Raw genomic sequence first — 19,042 nt, 5'->3', positions numbered from 1 at the left:
AAGTCACATGTAGGCCAGACCAGGTAAGCACAGCAGATTTCCTTCTCATTAGTGAACCAGATGGGTTTTTACAACAGTGGTTTTATAGTCATTATCAAAATCGTGAGATTCAAACCTGGGTCCTCAGAGCATTACCCTGGGTCTCTAGATTACTAGTCCAGTGACAATACCACTCTGCCACCACCTCCCTTAAGATAACTTTCATCCATTTGTATTCCTCTTGAGATAAAGGGCAACATTGAATTAACTTTTTAAATTATCATTTGTATATATTCACCAGCTTTTACCGATTTCTGTACTTGGACTCAAAATCTTTCTCCTCATCCACAGTTCTTAACATTTTTCCATTTATCCTGTATTTTGATCTGTTTTTCTTGGGTCCACAGTCCTGCACACTTTTTGACATTAAATACAATCTGCCACAGTTTTGCCCACTGACTTAATTTATCAGTGCCCCTTTACAACTTTCTGCTCCCATCTATGTTATTTATTGTGCCACCTAATTTAATGTTGTCAGCAAATAACTGCTTCTTATGTGGGATCTTGTTGAATACCTTCTGGTAATCCATATCGATTGCATCCACAGGCACTGCCTTACTTAACACATTGTTACCTCCTCAAAAGATGTAACTAGTTTGTTAGATATGACTCAACCATTACAAATCCATGGTGATCCTCTCTTACATTTTGGACAAATATAAATTGATCAAAAGAATCAGATTATAAGGATCAATTATGTTAATTGGGCATATTCTCACTGGAAAAGAGAATGTTGAGATGTGATATGATTACAGTTTTTAGGATTCTAAAGAGGTGAGAGAATGTAGACCATGACAAGCTATTGCATCTTTTTCAGCGCAGCAGAGGTTACAGCCTGCCGTTGAAAGGCAATAAATTCAAAATTTATAGAAATAATCTCCCAGTGAATGAGGTGGTCAATATATGGAACAGACTCACAAGGGAAAAAAAATGGAGGCAATTAGTATTAATTCATTCAAATGCAAATTAGATGTATTTCAGAAAATAGCATCTCGGGATGCAATTTGGGGCACGGTACATGTAGCACGCTTGGAAAAAGGTGTCTTTGGACCCGTACCCAAAGCTCTTCAGCACTGGGGTTTTCCTCATGATTTCTGTGTCTGTTATAGAATAATTGATCGAGTTTGATTGCTATGATTAGTGAACAACTCATTGCATCATATGAGTACCATGTTAATAGCAGGCAGACAAATGTAAAGTAGCATTTACAATAAATTTGACCTCACTTTAACTTAAGCAATGTACTGTGGATGCTAGAAATCCAAAAGAAAAATGAAAGGGACAGTCAGCTACCTTCAGTAAAATGTGTCTGCACCCCACTTACGGTTTGTATAAAATTGATGTATGTCTCAAATATTTATTTTCAAACTGGACATAAATATGATTAAATTGATCCCAGGATTTATTTAAGTAATTTTCTTGCATGTTATTTGTTCCTGTAGTTTTGACTATGAAGATGCAGGATACCAAGTGGCTGACCTGATTAAAATGGATATTTACCTCAATGGAAAGTTAGTGGAGGAACTTGCAACAATTGTGCACAGGTTAGTCATCAATTTGATGCAGTACTTTTCATGTTTTTCTGCAGACCTACTATTTGCTTCTATGTGTTTTTCCCAATTATTACTGGTCTGAATGTTTTACTGATTCAGATGGCGATGAAATGGACCAAGTACCTTTCAAAAAACTTGAAATTATGATGCACTCTTTCAAAACCTTCCCCTTAGTAAAACTAATAAATTGCATTGGCATTCAACTTGAGTGTTAATTTGTTGAGTATTTTATAAACCTCTTGCATCAGCAGAAGTATCTTTGAGAGTTTAAAACTTCTGAACTTAAACCTAAACCCTGATTTTACTATAATTGCAGAAGTGTGATCAAGCTGGCACCTGACACAGAGTAATTTATATTGGCAGCTCAGAGGGTAGACTCCAAATTTTCTGATAGGCATCTTTCCCCACTAATTTGAATAAACCTTAATGGCAAATGCAAAGCTTGCCTACAGATTTTGGTCTGTAGCATGCATGTAAAATTGATGCTGCCACAGCTCTTAAATTTAAAGCTCATGATTATCAGGTAAGTTATGGCTGTCACAGAGGAGTGAACCAAATGTTCAGAGTGAGACAGCAGACACCTGTCAGTAACATTGTCCTCTTAAATGCAGAATAGTTGGAGGTGTACTGCAGAAGGTACACCTTAAGAGGTAAACCAATTACGGTTTAAGCCCAATCTCCAGTAAAAGCACAGGCACAAAAAGTGGCTTTACTGAAAGGTGACCTTCAGTCCAAAATAGGGAGAGTGGTTGTCGGGTTTATACAATTACCCAGAATGTGTTGGACTTTGCGGCACATAAAAACAAAGTTGCTAGTATTAGGAGGAAATCAAAAGCATGTTTGCTTCTTACTTTTGTACACACTTATGAGGTGCATACAGGATGGATCAAGTTCCACACACCCACACCTCTCCACAAGGTACCATTTCAAAATTGCAACTACTGCCCATTTGCACTTATTCTTTCATTGTGCAAATGTTGGACAGCATACCTATAGGTTGAGATGCTGGCCTTATAACAGCACACAGTGGCTCAGGCTTCCATGCTGAGGCAACCTCTTGTTATGGGGTCAACAGCCCTGGAGTTATCTCAAAAGTTTAGTCATCTTTCAAAAATGTGGGCACTGTGGATAGCTGCCTAATGAAGAATTCATGGTTGCTTTCTGGAGAAAGGCCACTGATGTGTATGAAAAAATGTTTCCGTGGTCAGATACTACCTCAACATTAATTTAGTGCAAACCCTTTGTTAACTAAGCCATGGATTGTTATGGATGCCATCTTGGAAACCTTTTGCTCCAGGAATCTAGACCCCTGTGAAAGCTCTGTGCCCTGTTCAACAAATGCCTGTATTCGTTCAGTCATAATTTTTTCTGGGAAGAGCTACCCCTGTTTCATTTCTTGACTGGAGATTATTGTGACAGCCTGTCTTGTAAAGTGCGGCAGATGAAGACAAGATATCCTTTGACATGTCTTGGTATATGTGGAAAGGTCTGGGGTGGCAGTGGCATAGTGGTATGCCAGAGACTCAGAGTAATGCTCTGGAGACCTGGGCTCGAATCCCTCCTCGGCAGATGGTGAAATTTGAATCCAAGAAAAATCTGGAATTAAAAGATGATGACGATCAGGAAACAATTGCCAACTGTCATAAAACCCTATCTTTAGGGAAGGAAATCTGCCGCCCTTACCTGGTCTGGCCTACATGTGACTCCAAGCCCACAGCAATGTGGTTGACTCTTGAATTCTCCCTGAATAAGGTCACTTAGAGATGAGCAATAAATGCTGGCCTAGGCAGCATCACTGACATCCCATGAACAAATGAAAAGAAAAAGTGGGGATCCAGGGTGGTGAATGGTACAGGGATTCCTCTATGTTTGCTGGCCCTTCATGAACTCCCCTTTGGCATATAAATGTCATGTACGAAAGGTGATAAAATGCCATCAGGCTCTTGCATGTTCTCTGCATTTGTTACTGGACTTATTCTTGCATCCCCATCCTTCCCCGTTTCTGCACTTCTTTGGAGGGGCGAAAAAGTGAACCATACATTAGAGAGGAAATGTCACCACTAACTGAAACATCCAGCTTTCTTTAAGAATGGCTACTTCAGCAGGGAAGTTCCAGGATTTTCCATGCTTCCACTTCATACTTTCCATACTTCTATTTTGTGGGCAAAACCTCCCCGAATTCATGAGATTCGGCGTTGAACTTTATTTTATAATTATAGTGGACCAGATTTTGCTGAACAAATAACAAATGATCTATACCGTTATTAATGAGCAAATCAGTCAGCAACTTGTAGTGAGGAAGCGATAGCCCAGTGAATTGTGAGTTGCCACGAGTTGCTGTTCGATTGGTGCCATTCCACTGTTAAGATTCGTGAAAACTGTATCTCGCGCTTTACCAACCCCCTCCTCAGGATTTTCATAAAGTTGGTGCATTGGGACATTAGTTACCCATGAAACTCACCAGACAAAGTTACGTAAAGTAATTAACAACAGAAATATCATTTTAGCAATGTGATAATTGTCAATGAATGCCAATAAACTTCTCTTTCCCAGAAAGTGAACAATTATAATTATAGAGTCTCATTCCTCTAAATTGGGAAATAGATTAGGAGATTTCAGAACTGTTCTTTTTTTCTTACTTATTCTTTCTGTTTCTTTTTCTCTCAATCCAATCTTTCTCCTTCTCTCTTTAGTTTTCTTCTGGTACCTGATTTGACACTAAATTCATCTACTCTAATTTGTCCTCTTTCCTAGTTCTTCCTCAATTTATTTCTCAATCCTTATGTCTCATTAGTTGAAGAGATAGACCGTTTGTCCCTCCTTTCACCAAGATCCCAGGTTTGTTTGTCTCGCTGTGAAATGCTAACTTGCACTTCCAGCATCTTTGTGGGCAAAAACTTTAAAACCTAAATGTGATGATTAAGTTGAACTAATGGGGAGCATCACGAGATGCTCCAATCCAGCAAAATCTGACCAGTGTTTTCATTCTCTCCCCAAATTGTGTACTGCTAAATGTGGTGCTCTTTTGCAGAAGGTATATACTTGATTTTGCTGTTAGTAAAACACACTGCAAAATTAGCCCTCAGAGTAGATCATAAGACCATAAGACATAGGAGAAAAAATTAGACCATTCGGCCCATTGAGTCTGCTCCGCCATTCAATCATGGCTGATAAGTTTCTCTACCCCATTCTTCCGCCTTCTCCCCGTAACCTTTGATTCCCTTACCAATCAATATATCTCGGTTTAAATACACTCAATTACCTGGCCTCCACAGCCTTCTGTGGCAATGAATTCCATAGATTCACCACTCTCTGGCTCATCATCTCTGTTCTAAAAGGTCTTCCTTTTACTCTGAGGCTGTGCCCTCGGGTCCTAGTCTCTCCTGCTAATGGAAACATCTTCCCCACATCCATTCTATCCAGGCCTTTCAGTATTCTGTAAGTTTTAATCAGATCTTCCTTCATCCTTCTAAACTCCATCGAGTATAGACCCAGAGCCCTCAAACGTTCCTCATATGTTAAGCCTTTTATTCCTGGGACCGTTCTCATGAACCTCCTCTGGACCCTCTCCAAGGCCAGCACATCCTTCCTGAGATACGGGGCCCAAAATTGCTCACAATATTCTAAATGTGGTCTGACCAGAGCCTTATAAAGCCTCAGCAGCACATCCCTGCTTTTATATTCTAGTCCTCTCGAAATAAATGCCAACATTGTATTTGCCTTCCTAACTACTGCGTCAACCTGCAAGTTAACCTTAAGAGAATCCTGGACTAGGACTCCCGAGTCCCTTTGCATTCCAGATTTCTGAATTCTCTCCCCATTTAGAAAATAATCTATGCCTCTATTCTTCCTACCAAAGTGCATGACCTCACGTTTCCCCACGTTGTATTCCATCTGCCACTTCTTTGCCCATTCTCCTAACCTGTCCAAATCCTTCTGCAGCCTCCCCGCCTCCTCAATACTACCTGTCCCTCCACTTATCTTTGTATCATCTGCAAACTTAGCCAGGATGCCCTCAGTTCCTTCATCTAGATCATTAATGTATAAAGTGAAAAGTTGTGGTCCCAACACTGATCCCTGCGGAACTCCACTGGTCACCGGCCGCCATCCTGAGAAAGACCCCCTTATCCCCACTCTCTGCTTCCTGCCAGACAGCCAATCTTCTATCCATGCTGGTACCTTGCCTCTAATACCATGGGCTCTTATCTTACTGAGCAGCCTCCTGTATGGCACCTTGTCAAAGACCTTCTGGAAGTCCAAGTAGATAACATCCTTTGTCTAACCTACTCGTTACCTCCTCAAAGAATTCTAACAGATTTGTCAGGCATGACCTCCCCTGGATGAAACCATGCTGACTTTGCCCGATTTTACCATGCACTTTTAAGTGTTCTGAAATAGCATCCTTAATAATGGACTCTAAAATCTTACCAACGATTGAGGTCAGGCTAAACTGCCTGTAATTTCCCGTCTTTTGCCTCACCCCCTTCTTAAACAAAGGGGTTACATTAGCGATATTCCAGTCCTCTGGGACCCTCCCTGACTCCAGTGATTCCTGAAAGATCGCCACTAACGCCTCCACTATCTCTTCAGCTATCTCCTTCAGAACTCTGGAGTGTAATCCATCTGGTCCTGTGATTTATCCACCTTCAGACCTTTCAGTTTTCCTAACATCTTCTCCTTGGTAATGGCCACCATACTCACCTCTGCCCCCCAACTCTCTTGAACTTTGGGGATGTCACTCATGTCTTCCACTGTGAAGACTGACGCAAAGTACCTATTCAGTTCCTCCGCCATTTCTTTGTTCCCCACTACTACTTCTCCAGCACATTTTCCAGCGGCCGAATCTCCACTTTTGCCTCTCTCTTACCCTTTATATATCTAAAAAAAACTCTTGCAATCTTCTTTTATATTAATGGCTAGTTTACCCTCATATTTAATCTTCTCCCTCCTTATTTCTTTTTTAGTTGTCCTCTGTTGGTCTTTGTAGGCTTCCCAATCCCCTGGTTTCCCACTGCTCTTCGCCACATTGTATGCTTTCTCTTTAGCTTTTATGTTGTCCCTGAGTTCCCTTGTCAGCCATGGTTGCCTCGTCCTTCCTTTAGTAGGCTGTAAGATCAATTAAATGTGTAAAGATTGCAGTGTATCCAGCATTGATTTATACTTGTCAGTAATTTATTTATTCAATAAAATCTTTTAAAGAATTAATTCATTGCTTACTTGCAGGGAGAAGGCTTATTCTACTGGTAAAGCAATAGCAGAACGTTTAAAAGACACAATACCTCAGCAACTTTTTGAGATTGCCATCCAGGCAGCGATAGGCAACAAGATCATAGCAAGAGAAACGTGAGTATCAGTTTAATTTACCAGAATTTAGCTTTGTATGACCTTATTATCTCATCATGACTCTGTGGAGCAGTAGCGCTTTGCCTCTAAGAAATGGAGAATGAGAACTTACACTTTACAAAGCATCTTACACAACCTCAGAATATCTCAAAGTGCTTTACAGCCAGCGTATTATTTTTGAAGCACGTTTACTATTTTACTTACATAACAGTATAGTTCACTGCAATAATACACCAAAAGCATAATGAAACTAGCTGTTTTGAAATCAGCTTTCCAAATTGGGTGTCTGATCTGGTAAATAAAATTTATTTTTATAAATATTGGTGTTTGTTTTGGATGAGCCTCTGTTGAAGGCTTTGCTGCTGAAGTAGTTTTATACTGGATTGATACTACTTTTTTCTCTTGTGCAAAGTATTATATCTTTCAGTGTTAGGCTATGATGATTAAGCAATACAAAGCAGTAATTGATTTTCTAACAATAGATGCAGAAATTGAAATATTCCCCGTAATGTATCTTGGATGACTAAACTTGTAAGCTAATGTGAGTGAAACAATTATTGATGAATGACTGGTCATATAATGCTGTACACCTTCAGGTTAAACTTCACAATCAATCTTACGTTATCTGATCTGTCACTGGCTCAGATTCACAAGCCAAATTAAGGATACCTTTGCGACACAGTTGTTAATTGAGTAACTATGTAGGAGTGATCTGCAGCTTTTAACTCAATATCAGAGTTCTGTCAACATTCACATAGAATACAAAATTTTCACCCTCAAAAATACCACGAAGAAGTTATTGTTTAATTTTTTTTATGGCAGGCTCCCAAGTATTTACCAGATTTTGCAGTCAGCAGCAAAGTGATGGCACTCACCACTCACACTGAAAAATGCTGCCCACCAAGATATAACGATCTCTATAGCATGGATTTCACTTTTCCCAACATTAATTTCATTCTGGCGTCAGTTATAGTGAATCGCTAGCATCCACAACAGTGATTTTGTCAAGCAGGCTAAGCAGCCAAACACATTGGAGAATTCCCACAGCCAACAAGCTAGCAAGTAATAAGCATGTTCTATCATTCACATTTTACAATTTTCCAGAAAGCAAAATAAAGGTTGAAACATACACATGGAAATAAGATAGAAGCTTAAATATAAACTTTGAAAAAAGTATTTATTTAATTATATTAAAATCTGTTGAATTTTTTATCATTGAATTGAGAAATTTGACATTCCACAAGTATAAAATTTGTTTCTCAGGGCAAGTAAGGGTGTTGAGCAGTAGCTTAGTGCACCCATTAAATACCTCATTCAACAAGGCAGAACCTTTTCAAGGATTTTTTTAGCAGTAAGCATAAAAAAGTGCAAGTTCACATTGAATAGTAATTTCTAATTGATTTCCATTTTCAACAGCACACCTGGAAGTGGGGAAAGACCGACAGTGATTTCTAGATTTCTGTGTTTTACTGCATCTGTCCGGACATCAGTAGCTGATATCAGTTTCACAGAGTAATGATGGCAAGCACTGACAGAAATCTGTTTCTATATGTAGAACATTTGTACTAATTTTCTTTTCTTTTCAGTATTAAAGCAGTGAGGAAAAATGTATTGGCAAAATGTGTAAGTATAGTTTTTTCAAAATATTACATTTTTTTTTCCTAGCAAGAAAATTAGCCTTTTTATGATTATCTGTCACAAACACAGGTTACCAATACAAAGCTAAATTAGATTCAAAATTTTAAGTGTCTACTTAAACTGAATTTGAACTTGTTTAAAGTTGACTTATAAGAATTCGAAAAAGACACTTGAGTGATTCTAATAAGTGCATCTCAAAACGCTTCACATCCACTGAAGTTCATTTACTGTTTTACATCGATGTATGCAATACTGAAAAACCAATTCTGTGATGATGTGATCCAAGACTGTGTCATGAACATATCACATTGAATTAGGCAAACAGATCCAAATGTCTAGATCACAAGGTGCAACTTCAGCGACCTGAATTATTTATTTTTTTGTTATTCAGAATATAAGGAGCTTCATTAGACTTTTCAGTTGTCAGTATTCTGAAGTAAGTTGTTCCATCCATTGCAACACTCAGCCCCCAACCTCCAAAGTGGTGGCCTGGCTACAAAAGCCATTATTTTAGTTTAAATTTACAAATTTGGAGAGAGGGCACCTCCATTTTGAAGCTTACATTCATTGCAGCCAGTTGCTCCTTTCAAGTTGATAGACCACTGGCCCTCCAGCTTCAGGAGCCTGCCTGCTGTCCTTAACTGGACCGCAAGCTATAGTCTATCCATGGATTGGCCGTGTTGGGAAAAATCACAGTGAGTGACTGTTACTCCACCAGGTGCGGGCTCCTGACCGACATTTCAGCCTGACAGCGGGGTTCAGAAGCCCACAGTGAAAATCCTGCCCCTCACAAATCAAAAAAAAATGTTTTTTTGGTATTGCTGACCACACGGTAATTTTCAGATGACTACTAACCTATTAGAGCATCTAGACTGTTAGCGTAAATATTGCAGTACAAAGGAAGTACCAGATATGGCACACTTATTTAATCTGTAATTTATCTGTTTATAGAGCTTAGGTAGCATTTATTAATGCTTAGCTAAAAGTTTAAAAGAAAATGGCATTGAATAATAGAAATTATTTGACAGTAGAAGAATAAAATTATACTGTATTCACATTTTTTAAATAATAAATTGACTTGTCTACTGGAATTTTTGTTTGATGGCTGCAGTTCATTAACAAATCCACAAGGGGACACTTGTGCTGTTTTAATAATTCCGAGACAACCTATTTGACTTCAATTGAAGGACAAATGAATTGGGCACAAGCCCTTATTATATAATCATTTTGAGAATGTGGGCGTTTCTAAAATTACTTTAAGTCCTCGTGATCAACTGTAAGTTTTGTTTTCCTGTGAAACATTAATTTGTATTTCAAAGGTATTTTAATCACAGGTGATTGGAGGGATATTTTTCCCTTCAATATATATTCAGATAGAAATATTCTCTTAGAGCATAAGACATAGGAACAGAAGTAGGCCATTCAGCCCATTGAGTCTGCTACGCCATTCAGTGAGATCATGGCTGATCTGATAATTCTCAATTCTACTTTCCTGCCTGTTCCCCATAACCCTTGACTCCTTTACTGATTGAACATCTGTCTATCTCAGCCTTGAATATACTTAACAACCCAGCCTCTACAGCCCTCTGTGGTACAGAATTCCACAGATTCACTACCCTCTGAGAGAAGAAATTCCTCCTCATCTCTGTCTTAATTGGGTGACCTCTCATTTTTGAGATTATGCCCTCTGTCCAGCTATTCACAATATATATTAATGATTTAGATGAGGGAACTAAGTGTAATATTTCCAAATTTGCAGATGACACAAAGTTGAGTGGAAGGGTGAGCTGGGAGGAGGATGCAGAGATGCTTCAGAGTGATTTGGACAAGCTGAGTGATTGGGCAAATGCATGGCAGATGCAGTATAATGTGGATAAATGTGAGGTTATCCACTTTGGTAGCAAAAACAGGAAGGCAGATTATTATCTGAATGGCTATAAATTGAGAGAGGGGAATGTATAATGAGACCTGGGTGTCCTCATATACCAGTTGCTGAAGGTAAGCATGCAGGTGCAGCAGGCGGTAAAGAAGGCAAATGATATGTTGGCCTTCATAGCGAGAGGATGCTAGTACAGGAGCAGGGATGTCTTGCTGCAATTATACAGGGCCTTGGTGAGACCACACCTGGAATATTGTATGCAGTTTTGGTCTCCTTATCTGAGGAAGGATGTTCTTGCTATAGAAGGAGTGCAGCGAAGGTTTACCAGACTGATTCCTGTGATGGCAGGACTGACATATGAGGAGAGATTGAGTCGGTTAGGATTATATTCGCTGGAGTTCAGAAGAATGAGGGGGGATCTCATAGAAACCTATAAAATTCTAACAGGACTAGACAGGGTAGATGCAGGAAGGATGTTCCTGATGGTGGGGGAGTCCAGAACCAGGGGTCACAGTCTGAGGATTTAGGACTGAGATGAGAAATTTCTTCACCCAGAGAGGAGTGAGCCTGCGGAATTCGCTACCACAGAAAGTAGTTCAGGCCAAAACATTGCATGTTTTCAAGAAGGAGTTAGATATAGCTCTTGGGGCGAAAGGGATCAAAAGATATGGGGAGAAAGCGGGAGGAGGTTGTTGAGTTGGATGATCAGCCATGTTCATGATGAATGGCGGAGCAGGCTCGAAGAGCCGAATGGCTTACTCCTGCCCCCATTTTCTGTGTTTCTGTGGTCCTAGACTCTCCCACAAGGGGAAAGAACCTCACAGCATCTACCTTGTCAAGCCCCCTAAGAACCTTATATATTTCAATAAATTCGCTTCTCATTCTTCTAAACTCCAATGAGTACAGGCCCAACCTACTCAACCTCCCCTCATAAGAAAATCCCTCCATACCTGGGTTCAAGCTAGTGAACCTTCTGTGGACAGCCTTCAGTGCCAATACATCCTTCCTTAGATAAGGGGACCAAAACTGTTCACAGTATTCTAGGTGTGGTCCAACTAGTGCTTTGTATAATTTTGGCATGACTTCCCTATTTTTATACTCCATTCCCTTTGAAATAAAGGCCAACATTCAATTTTCCTCCCTTATTACCTGTTGTATGCTGGCTTTTGGTGATTCATGCATGAGGACCCCCAAATCTCTCTGTGCTGCAGCCATCTGCAGTCTCTTTCCATTTGAGTAACATTTAGCTCCACTATTCTTCCTGCCAAAGTGCATAACCTCACATTTCCCCCCATTATATTCCATCTGTGAAGTTTTTGCTCACTCACTTAACCTGTCTCTATCCCTCTGTAGACTCCTTGCATCATCCTCACCACTTGACTTCCCACCTGATTTTGTGTCATCCACAAACTTGGCGATAGTACATTCACTTCGCTCCTCCAAGTCATTAATATATATTGTAAATAATTGTGGTCCTAGCACTGACCTCTGTGGCAATTAACTAGTTACAGGTTGCAGTCCTCCCAATTCTCTTTCTTAGCCAATCCTCTATCCATGCTAATCTACTACACCTAACACCATGGGCTTTAATCTTATTAAGTAGCCTTATGTGCGGTACCTTCTCAAACGACTTATGGAAATCCAAATATATTAGATGTACTGGTTCCCCTTTATCTATCCTCCTTGTTACCTCCTCAAAGAATTCCAATAAATTTGTCAGGCATGATTTCCCCTTCGTGAAGCCATGTTGACTCTGCTTGATTATACTATGTATTTATAAATGCTATCACACCCTTTATAATAGACCCTAACATTTTCCCAGTGACAGATGTTAAGCTAACTGGACTACTTGTTTATTCTCTCCCTCTGTTTGGCAGTTTTCCAATCCTCTGAGGCTTTTTCAAATTCTAAGGGGAGAATTTTCTCCCCATCGGGAGGGTTGTGCGGGAGCAGATGCAGGTGTGCACATAGCCGATTGCTGCCATTTTACAAGGGTGGGCCAATTAAGGCCCACCCAGGGTGACGCACACCTGGAAGCGCTGTGTGCTCCCTGTGCGGGCGGGAGAAGTAAGTTGAGTTGGGGCATGCACGCTGAAGAGCATAGAGCTACCTCAGGGAGATTAGTTTAAGTTTTAAAAATTTTATTTAAGGAAAAAAAAATTTTGAGGACATGTCCCCTCATGTGAAACTGTCAGGTGAGCTGGGACATGCCTATGAATTTTATTAAATTTTTTTTCAAACCTTTAAAAAGCTTCATGAAACCTCATCCTGCCCATGGGTGAGGTTCCATGATAAATGTGAAGGCCCCCTGGGCTCTTCGCCTGCCTGCCAACCTTAAGATTGAATGGGCAGCTCAGTTTATTGCTTTAATTGATAGTTAACTGGCCTTAATAGGCCTTTGACAGTTTGGCGGGTGTGCAGCCGAACTGAAAATCTGAATGACACACGGTGACGTCGGTACACACACCTAACGTCATCACATCATTTTACGCCTCAGCGAGCGGGCGCCGCCCCTACTTACCACGCCAAAGATTCTGCCCTAAGGATTCTTGGAAGATTACTACCAGTGCATCCACTATAACTGTAGCTACTTCCTTTAATATCCTAGGATGCAACCCATCAGGTCCAGGGGACTTATCGACCTTTAGCCCCATTAGTTTCCTAGTATTTTTTCTCGTGATAGTTATTGTATGTATTGCCTCCCCCATTTTGCCCCTTGATTATTTAGTATTTTTGGAATGCAATTAGTGTTTTCTACCGTGAAGACTGATGCAAAGTATTTATTCGACATTCCCTGCTTCCCCATTATTATTTCCCCAGCCTCATTCTTTAAGCGACCTGTGGTCACTATGCCTCTCTCTTCCTTTTTTAATATTTAAAGAAGCTCTTACTGTCTGTTTTTATATTACTTGCTAGTGTACCCTCAAAGTTTATTTTCTCCCTTATTTTTGGTAATCTTTTATTGGTTTCTAAAACTTTCCCAATCCTCTGGCTTACCACTAATCTTTGTCACATTGTATGTTTTTTCTTTCAGTTTGATACTATCCTTAACTTCCTCGGTTAACCATGGTTGGTTTATTCCCTTCCTAGAATCATTCTTCCTCACTGGGATATATCTTTGTTATGAATCATGAACTATTTTCTTAAAAGTCTGCCATTGTTTCATCAACCATCTTTTCTGCTAAACTCCTTTCCCAGTCTATTCCAGCCAACCCTGCCCTCATTCCTTTGTAATTACCCTTATTTAAGTTTAGCACAGTTGCTTCCAGCCCAGGTTTCTCACTCTCAAACTGAATGCTAGATTCTACCATGCCATGGTCACTGTTTCCTAGGGGATCTTTTGCTCCAAGACCATTCATTAAACCTGCCTCATTACATAATACCAGATCCAAAATAGCCTGATCCCTGGTTGGATCCACAACATATTGTTCTAGGAAACTGTACGGAATACACGCTTATGAATTCTTGCTCGTGGCTACCCCTGTCAATTTGACTTTCCCAACCTACATGAAGATTAAAGTCACCCATGATTAGTGTCCTGCCTTTTTTACATCTCCTGATTTATTTTCTGCCTTACAGCATAGCTACTGTTAGAGGGCCTATAAACTACTCCCGCCAGTGTCGTCTTCCCCTTGTCGTTTCTTACCTCCACCCTTATGGATTTTACATCTTCTGATCCAAGATCATTTCTTGCCATTGTACTTATTCCATCTCGTACTAACAAAGCTACCCCACCACCGTTTCCTTTCTGTCTGTCCTTTCAAAAAGTCACATGCCCCTGAATATTTAGTTCCCAGCTTTGATCTCCTTGTAACCATAGCCAGGATTTCCCAGGCAGGGGGTGGGGCCTGCTCGCCGAGGCGTAAAATGACGCAGGATGACGTCGGGCGCAACTCTCGACGTCATCCCACCTCATTTCAATTTTCAGGTCAGCGGGGGCTCAGCTGATTCAGCTGTGCACCCGCCGACCTGTCAATGGCCAATTGAGGCCATTGACAAAGTAAAAGTAATTAATGGGCTTGCCCATCCAAACTTAAGCAGGCAGGCTGGGATGAGGCTTCATGTAGGTTTTAGAATTTTTAATAAAATTGTCAATGAAAGTGATGGACATGTCCCAACTCATGTGACAGTGTCACATGAGGGGACATATCAGGGAAATTTATTTCTTCTGTTTTTAAATTTTTTTCAGACAGGAGCTGATCTCCTGAGGCAGCACTTAGCATCAGGGAGATGAGTGCATTCTTACATCACATGCGCAAAAGAGTGCACTCTCAGCTCAGGGAATCCTCCCCCGTCCGCACAGGGGGCTTCCTGGCGGACGTTACACTGGGCGGGCCTTATTTGGCCCGCCCACGTTAAATGGCGGCACACCACCAATCGGAGGTATGCGTCCACGCGCCTGCTCCTAAACTCCGTCCCCCAACAGGGGGAAAATTCTGCCCCATGTCTCCGTAATGGCTATAAGATCATACCCATTAACCTTATTTGTGCAATTAATTCAATTATTTTGTTCCGCATACTACGTATATTTAAGTAAAGAGCCATTAATTTTTGCCTTTTCACCATTTTTCCTCATTTGACTCTATTTGCTGCTTTTTGAATATGTTTGTACACTCTGTCCCTTCCTGTCACACTCTGGGTATCATTACCTAAACAGCTGCCCTGCAATACCATCATATCCTTTTGCTTTGTATGCCTGCATATCCCATCTCCAGAACCGCCGCGGTCCCCTCCTGCCTCATCCTCCTCCTCCCCACCCACGGCCCCCCCCCCGCCCCACCACCACCACCCTCTATTTAGTTTAAAGCTCTCTCTACAGCCCTAGTTATTCAATTCGCCAGGACACTGATCCCAGCATGGTTCAAGTGAAGCTCATCCCACAGGAACAGCTCCCTTCCACCCCAGTACAGGTGCCAGTGCCCCATGAACTGAAGCCCATTCCTCCCACACCAATCTTTGAGCCAAGCATTAATTCTTTGGCTTTATTTACCTTGAGGATATGAACAGCATTTATGTTCAAGGACATTTAAAACTACTACTGCCTTGGGTACTTTTCTATGTTAAAGATGCCCTATAAATGTAAGATGTTTTTGGAAGATTTAGACAGATTTTTCAAAGTATTGTGGGTACTTGCATTATATTTATAAATAATAGCTGGAAGTGTTTTTTCTTTGATTCCAACTTTTCTCATTGTAGTCATAAGTACAGAATACACGAGTGTTTATTCTGCCCCAAGTTTTGACCATAAATGTGATAAAATGCCTTTTAGGTTCACTACCATTTCTAAACTTTAAGTTTCTTGCAAATTATAAAAGAACAATATGATGTATTGCATAGTTAAAGTTTAAAATGAAAGAAGTGGTAGTGTGTTGAATTGGTGTGTAACCCTAAATATCACAGGTACTTGGACAGTTGTTAATGTCTCTCCATCCTCCCTTGTTACTTAATTTTAATTGTTTCAAGCAGCTGGAACAGGCACAATGGCGAATGATTTCTTTGCTTCACCACTTCTGATGAAATCACATTTATAAGTATAAAGAACACGCTACCAATAGCTTGCAGGATTGTTTAAAAGCTATTTTCATTATTTTCAGTACGGTGGGGACATAACTCGCAAAATGAAGCTTCTGAAGAGGCAAGCTGAAGGAAAGAGAAGAATGAGGAAAATTGGCAATGTGGAAATACCAAAGGATGCTTTCATAAATGTACTCAAGAGACAAAAGGACAAATAGAGTAAAATGTAAATAGAAAATCCATTCCTTTTACTTTAACCTGGTTATTTATCTCATTGCTGTATGTGAGATGTCACATGTAGAAAGCTAATATCATCAGTCACTACACTTAAAAGAAAAACGATTTTGGAATATTTTGACATGCTATGGTGTATATAAATGCAAGTAATATCACTGTGTGATATTTCTAGAAAAATGCAGTCTCCATGATAACTATCTGTGGACAGTGTAACTGGAAGTGATGTCCCACTAGATTATGCATTTACTAACTTGCAGTACCAGCTCTTGATTTGACTCATTACTGGAAGCCTCTAATGTTAATGGCCATTGGGCTCAGTGAATTATTTTAAATCATTGTCCACAAAACCAATGTTGTAAAATTATATTGTATGACTCAATCTTAATTACCTGAGGGTGACTTTTTCAAAAATATTTATTTTTGCTGTAATGTATCTGTCAAATGAATTAAATTCAAATAGCGATGTATTGTTTCAATAAACAATTGTAACCTGTACTGCAATTCTATTGAATTTGAAATCTACTCTGTGAGTGTATCTGTATGGTCAACTGGTCTAAATAATGATTAGCTAAACAAAATAAACTGGGCTGTTTTCCAATAAATAGGAGTGGTGCTATCACCTGTTTTATTTCTCCCCTCTTGAACACAGCATCAGCAGCAAGATTCATTTATACCAGATGTTGACTTTGACCTTCACAGAATCCTATTGAAGCATAATGAAGTAGGCCTACCATCTGATGTTTTCTATTGTGGAGCTTTGGAAAAATAGAAATGAGAACTATTTCCAGAATGATTGCTGAGTTCAACATCTTAGATGCACTAAAGCTTAAGCTCCTTCTTTGTGGTAACTAAAAGAAAAAGAAAGACAGACTTTTGTTTATATAGCATTTTTAACGACCACTGGACGTTTCAAAGTGCTTTACAGCCAATGAAGTATTTTTGATGTGTAGTTACTGTTGTTATATAGGAAACATGGCAGCCTTGTTGCACACAGTAAACTCCCATAAGCTGTTAATTGAAGGATACGTTTGGCCAGTGCACAATGGAATAGAATCATAAAATAGTGGTAGTGCAGGAGGAGGCTATTTGGCTTCTTGTATCGTTGCCAACTCTGCAAGAAGAACTCACCTAATCCCACTCTTCTGCCCCTTCCCCATAGCCCTGTAAACACATTCTTTTCAGATAATTATCCAATTCTTTTGAAAGTCACAACTGAATCTGCCTCCACCACACTCAAAGCCACTGCATTCCAGGTCCTAGCTATTTGCGTGTAAAAAAAAAAAAATTCATGCCACCATTGCTTCTTCTGTCAACCACTTTAAATCAGTGCCCTCTGGTTCTCAATCATTCTGCTAATGGGAATACTTTCTCCCTATCCTGTCCAGACTCTTCATGATTTTGAACACTTCTAAAAAATCTATTCTTGTCCAAGGAGAACAGCTCCAGCTTCCCCAATTTATCTATGTAACCGAGGCAATCCATCCTTGGAAACATTCTCGTGAATCTTTTCTGCACCTTCTCTAATGCCTTCACATCCTAAGTGTGGTGCCCAGAACTGGACACAATACTTCAGCTGAGGAAACCAATGATTTTTTTTACAGGTTAGTCATAATTTACTTATTTTTCTACTTTTTGCCCTTACTTAAAGCTCAGGATCCCGTTTGTTCTATTAACCGCTTTCTCAACATGCCCTGACATCTTCAGTGATTTGTGCAAATATACTACCAGGTCCCTGTGCTCCTGCACTCTCTTAAGAATTGCATCCTTTATGTTGCCTCTTCTTTCTTCCTTTGCACTTTTCTGCATTAAATTTCATCTACTGTTTGCCCATTCCATCAGTCTATGTCCTCTTGAAGTTTGTCGCTATCCTCTCACAGTTCACAATATTTCCAAGTTTTGTGTAATCTGCAAATTTTGAAATTATGCCCTGTACACCTAAGTCTAGAGGTCAGATTTTCACAGAGTTGGGAAGACTCCACATACATTTAAAAATAGCAGGTGGGCCCAGATGCATAAGTCCTGTCCCCGTTTCTGACATCAAGTTTTTGTCTGTAGGGAAAGGAGCAGGGCATGATGTAAACAAGTAGGAAATCCAAACTCAGTAGGGCCATGTGAACTCAGTGCTGTGTTCAAACAGACCCCAATTTGGCTGTTGCAAGGACCTTAACCCTCAAGTGGGAATCAGAATTTGTGAAGTAGACATAGGCGGACTTGAGGGGAGATCAGATCTGTATAACTATCATGATTGGAGTTTTTTTAGATGCCCACTCTTTAAACTTAAGAAGGCTGCAGCTGTCAGATTTTTTAAAAAAACCTACTTGACTGACAAGATTTAGGTTAGAAAAAAATGTAGTATCTAGTGCAGTTTCAACAGAGCTCTTTGTTAACATTTCCCCAAGGGATAGCATGTCTTTATGAATGCTTGGCTGAGTTTCAAAAGCTTAAGATTATTCAGCAGCGGGTGCTGAGTTCACAGTACAATCAACAGTTCAAAGAGTTTATTATAGGATTAGCTGTTTTGGGGGTCTGAATGGAAGTTTGTTTTTATAAGAGTAACCACTAGAGATTTAAAAGCTTTGATTGGGTTTTATGAATGAAAGTTATTTTTCACTATCAGGTGTATAGGAGTGAGAGTTGTCCTAGATTGTTTGAAGTTTATTTTTTTCATTTTCTCATGGCTCTTGAGGGCTATCCATGGTGGTACAGGGTGAGTAGCCAAGGAGTTGGCATGGAGGATACAAGGGACCATGGTGAGTGGGTGGGGGGTACAAATTGGCATTGAGTTGACATGGAAGGTATGAGGTGCCATGGGTGATAGATAAGGGTAAGAAGGCCTAAT

At 40.0% G+C, this 19,042-nt stretch overlaps 1 protein-coding gene across 1 annotated transcript in view; it reads left to right on the top strand.

Annotated features, from left to right (window-relative positions):
* Nucleotides 1-16,698, top strand: part of guf1 (GTP binding elongation factor GUF1) — a 35,377-nt gene extending 18,679 nt beyond the window's left edge. Inside the window, exons 14-17 of the mRNA XM_041196739.1 lie at nt 1,482-1,583; nt 6,816-6,935; nt 8,522-8,558; nt 16,047-16,698. Coding sequence (XP_041052673.1) covers nt 1,482-1,583; nt 6,816-6,935; nt 8,522-8,558; nt 16,047-16,184 — 397 coding nt within the window. The 3' untranslated portion in view covers nt 16,185-16,698. The remainder of the gene's footprint in view (nt 1-1,481; nt 1,584-6,815; nt 6,936-8,521; nt 8,559-16,046) is intronic.
* The last annotated feature ends 2,344 nt before the right edge of the window (nt 16,699-19,042 follow it).

This window comes from Carcharodon carcharias, chromosome 1, assembly GCF_017639515.1.
Source record: "Carcharodon carcharias isolate sCarCar2 chromosome 1, sCarCar2.pri, whole genome shotgun sequence".
NCBI lineage: Eukaryota > Metazoa > Chordata > Chondrichthyes > Lamniformes > Lamnidae > Carcharodon > Carcharodon carcharias.
The sequence above is the reverse complement of the archived record's forward strand: the minus strand, read 5'-3'. Positions and strand labels throughout refer to the sequence as shown.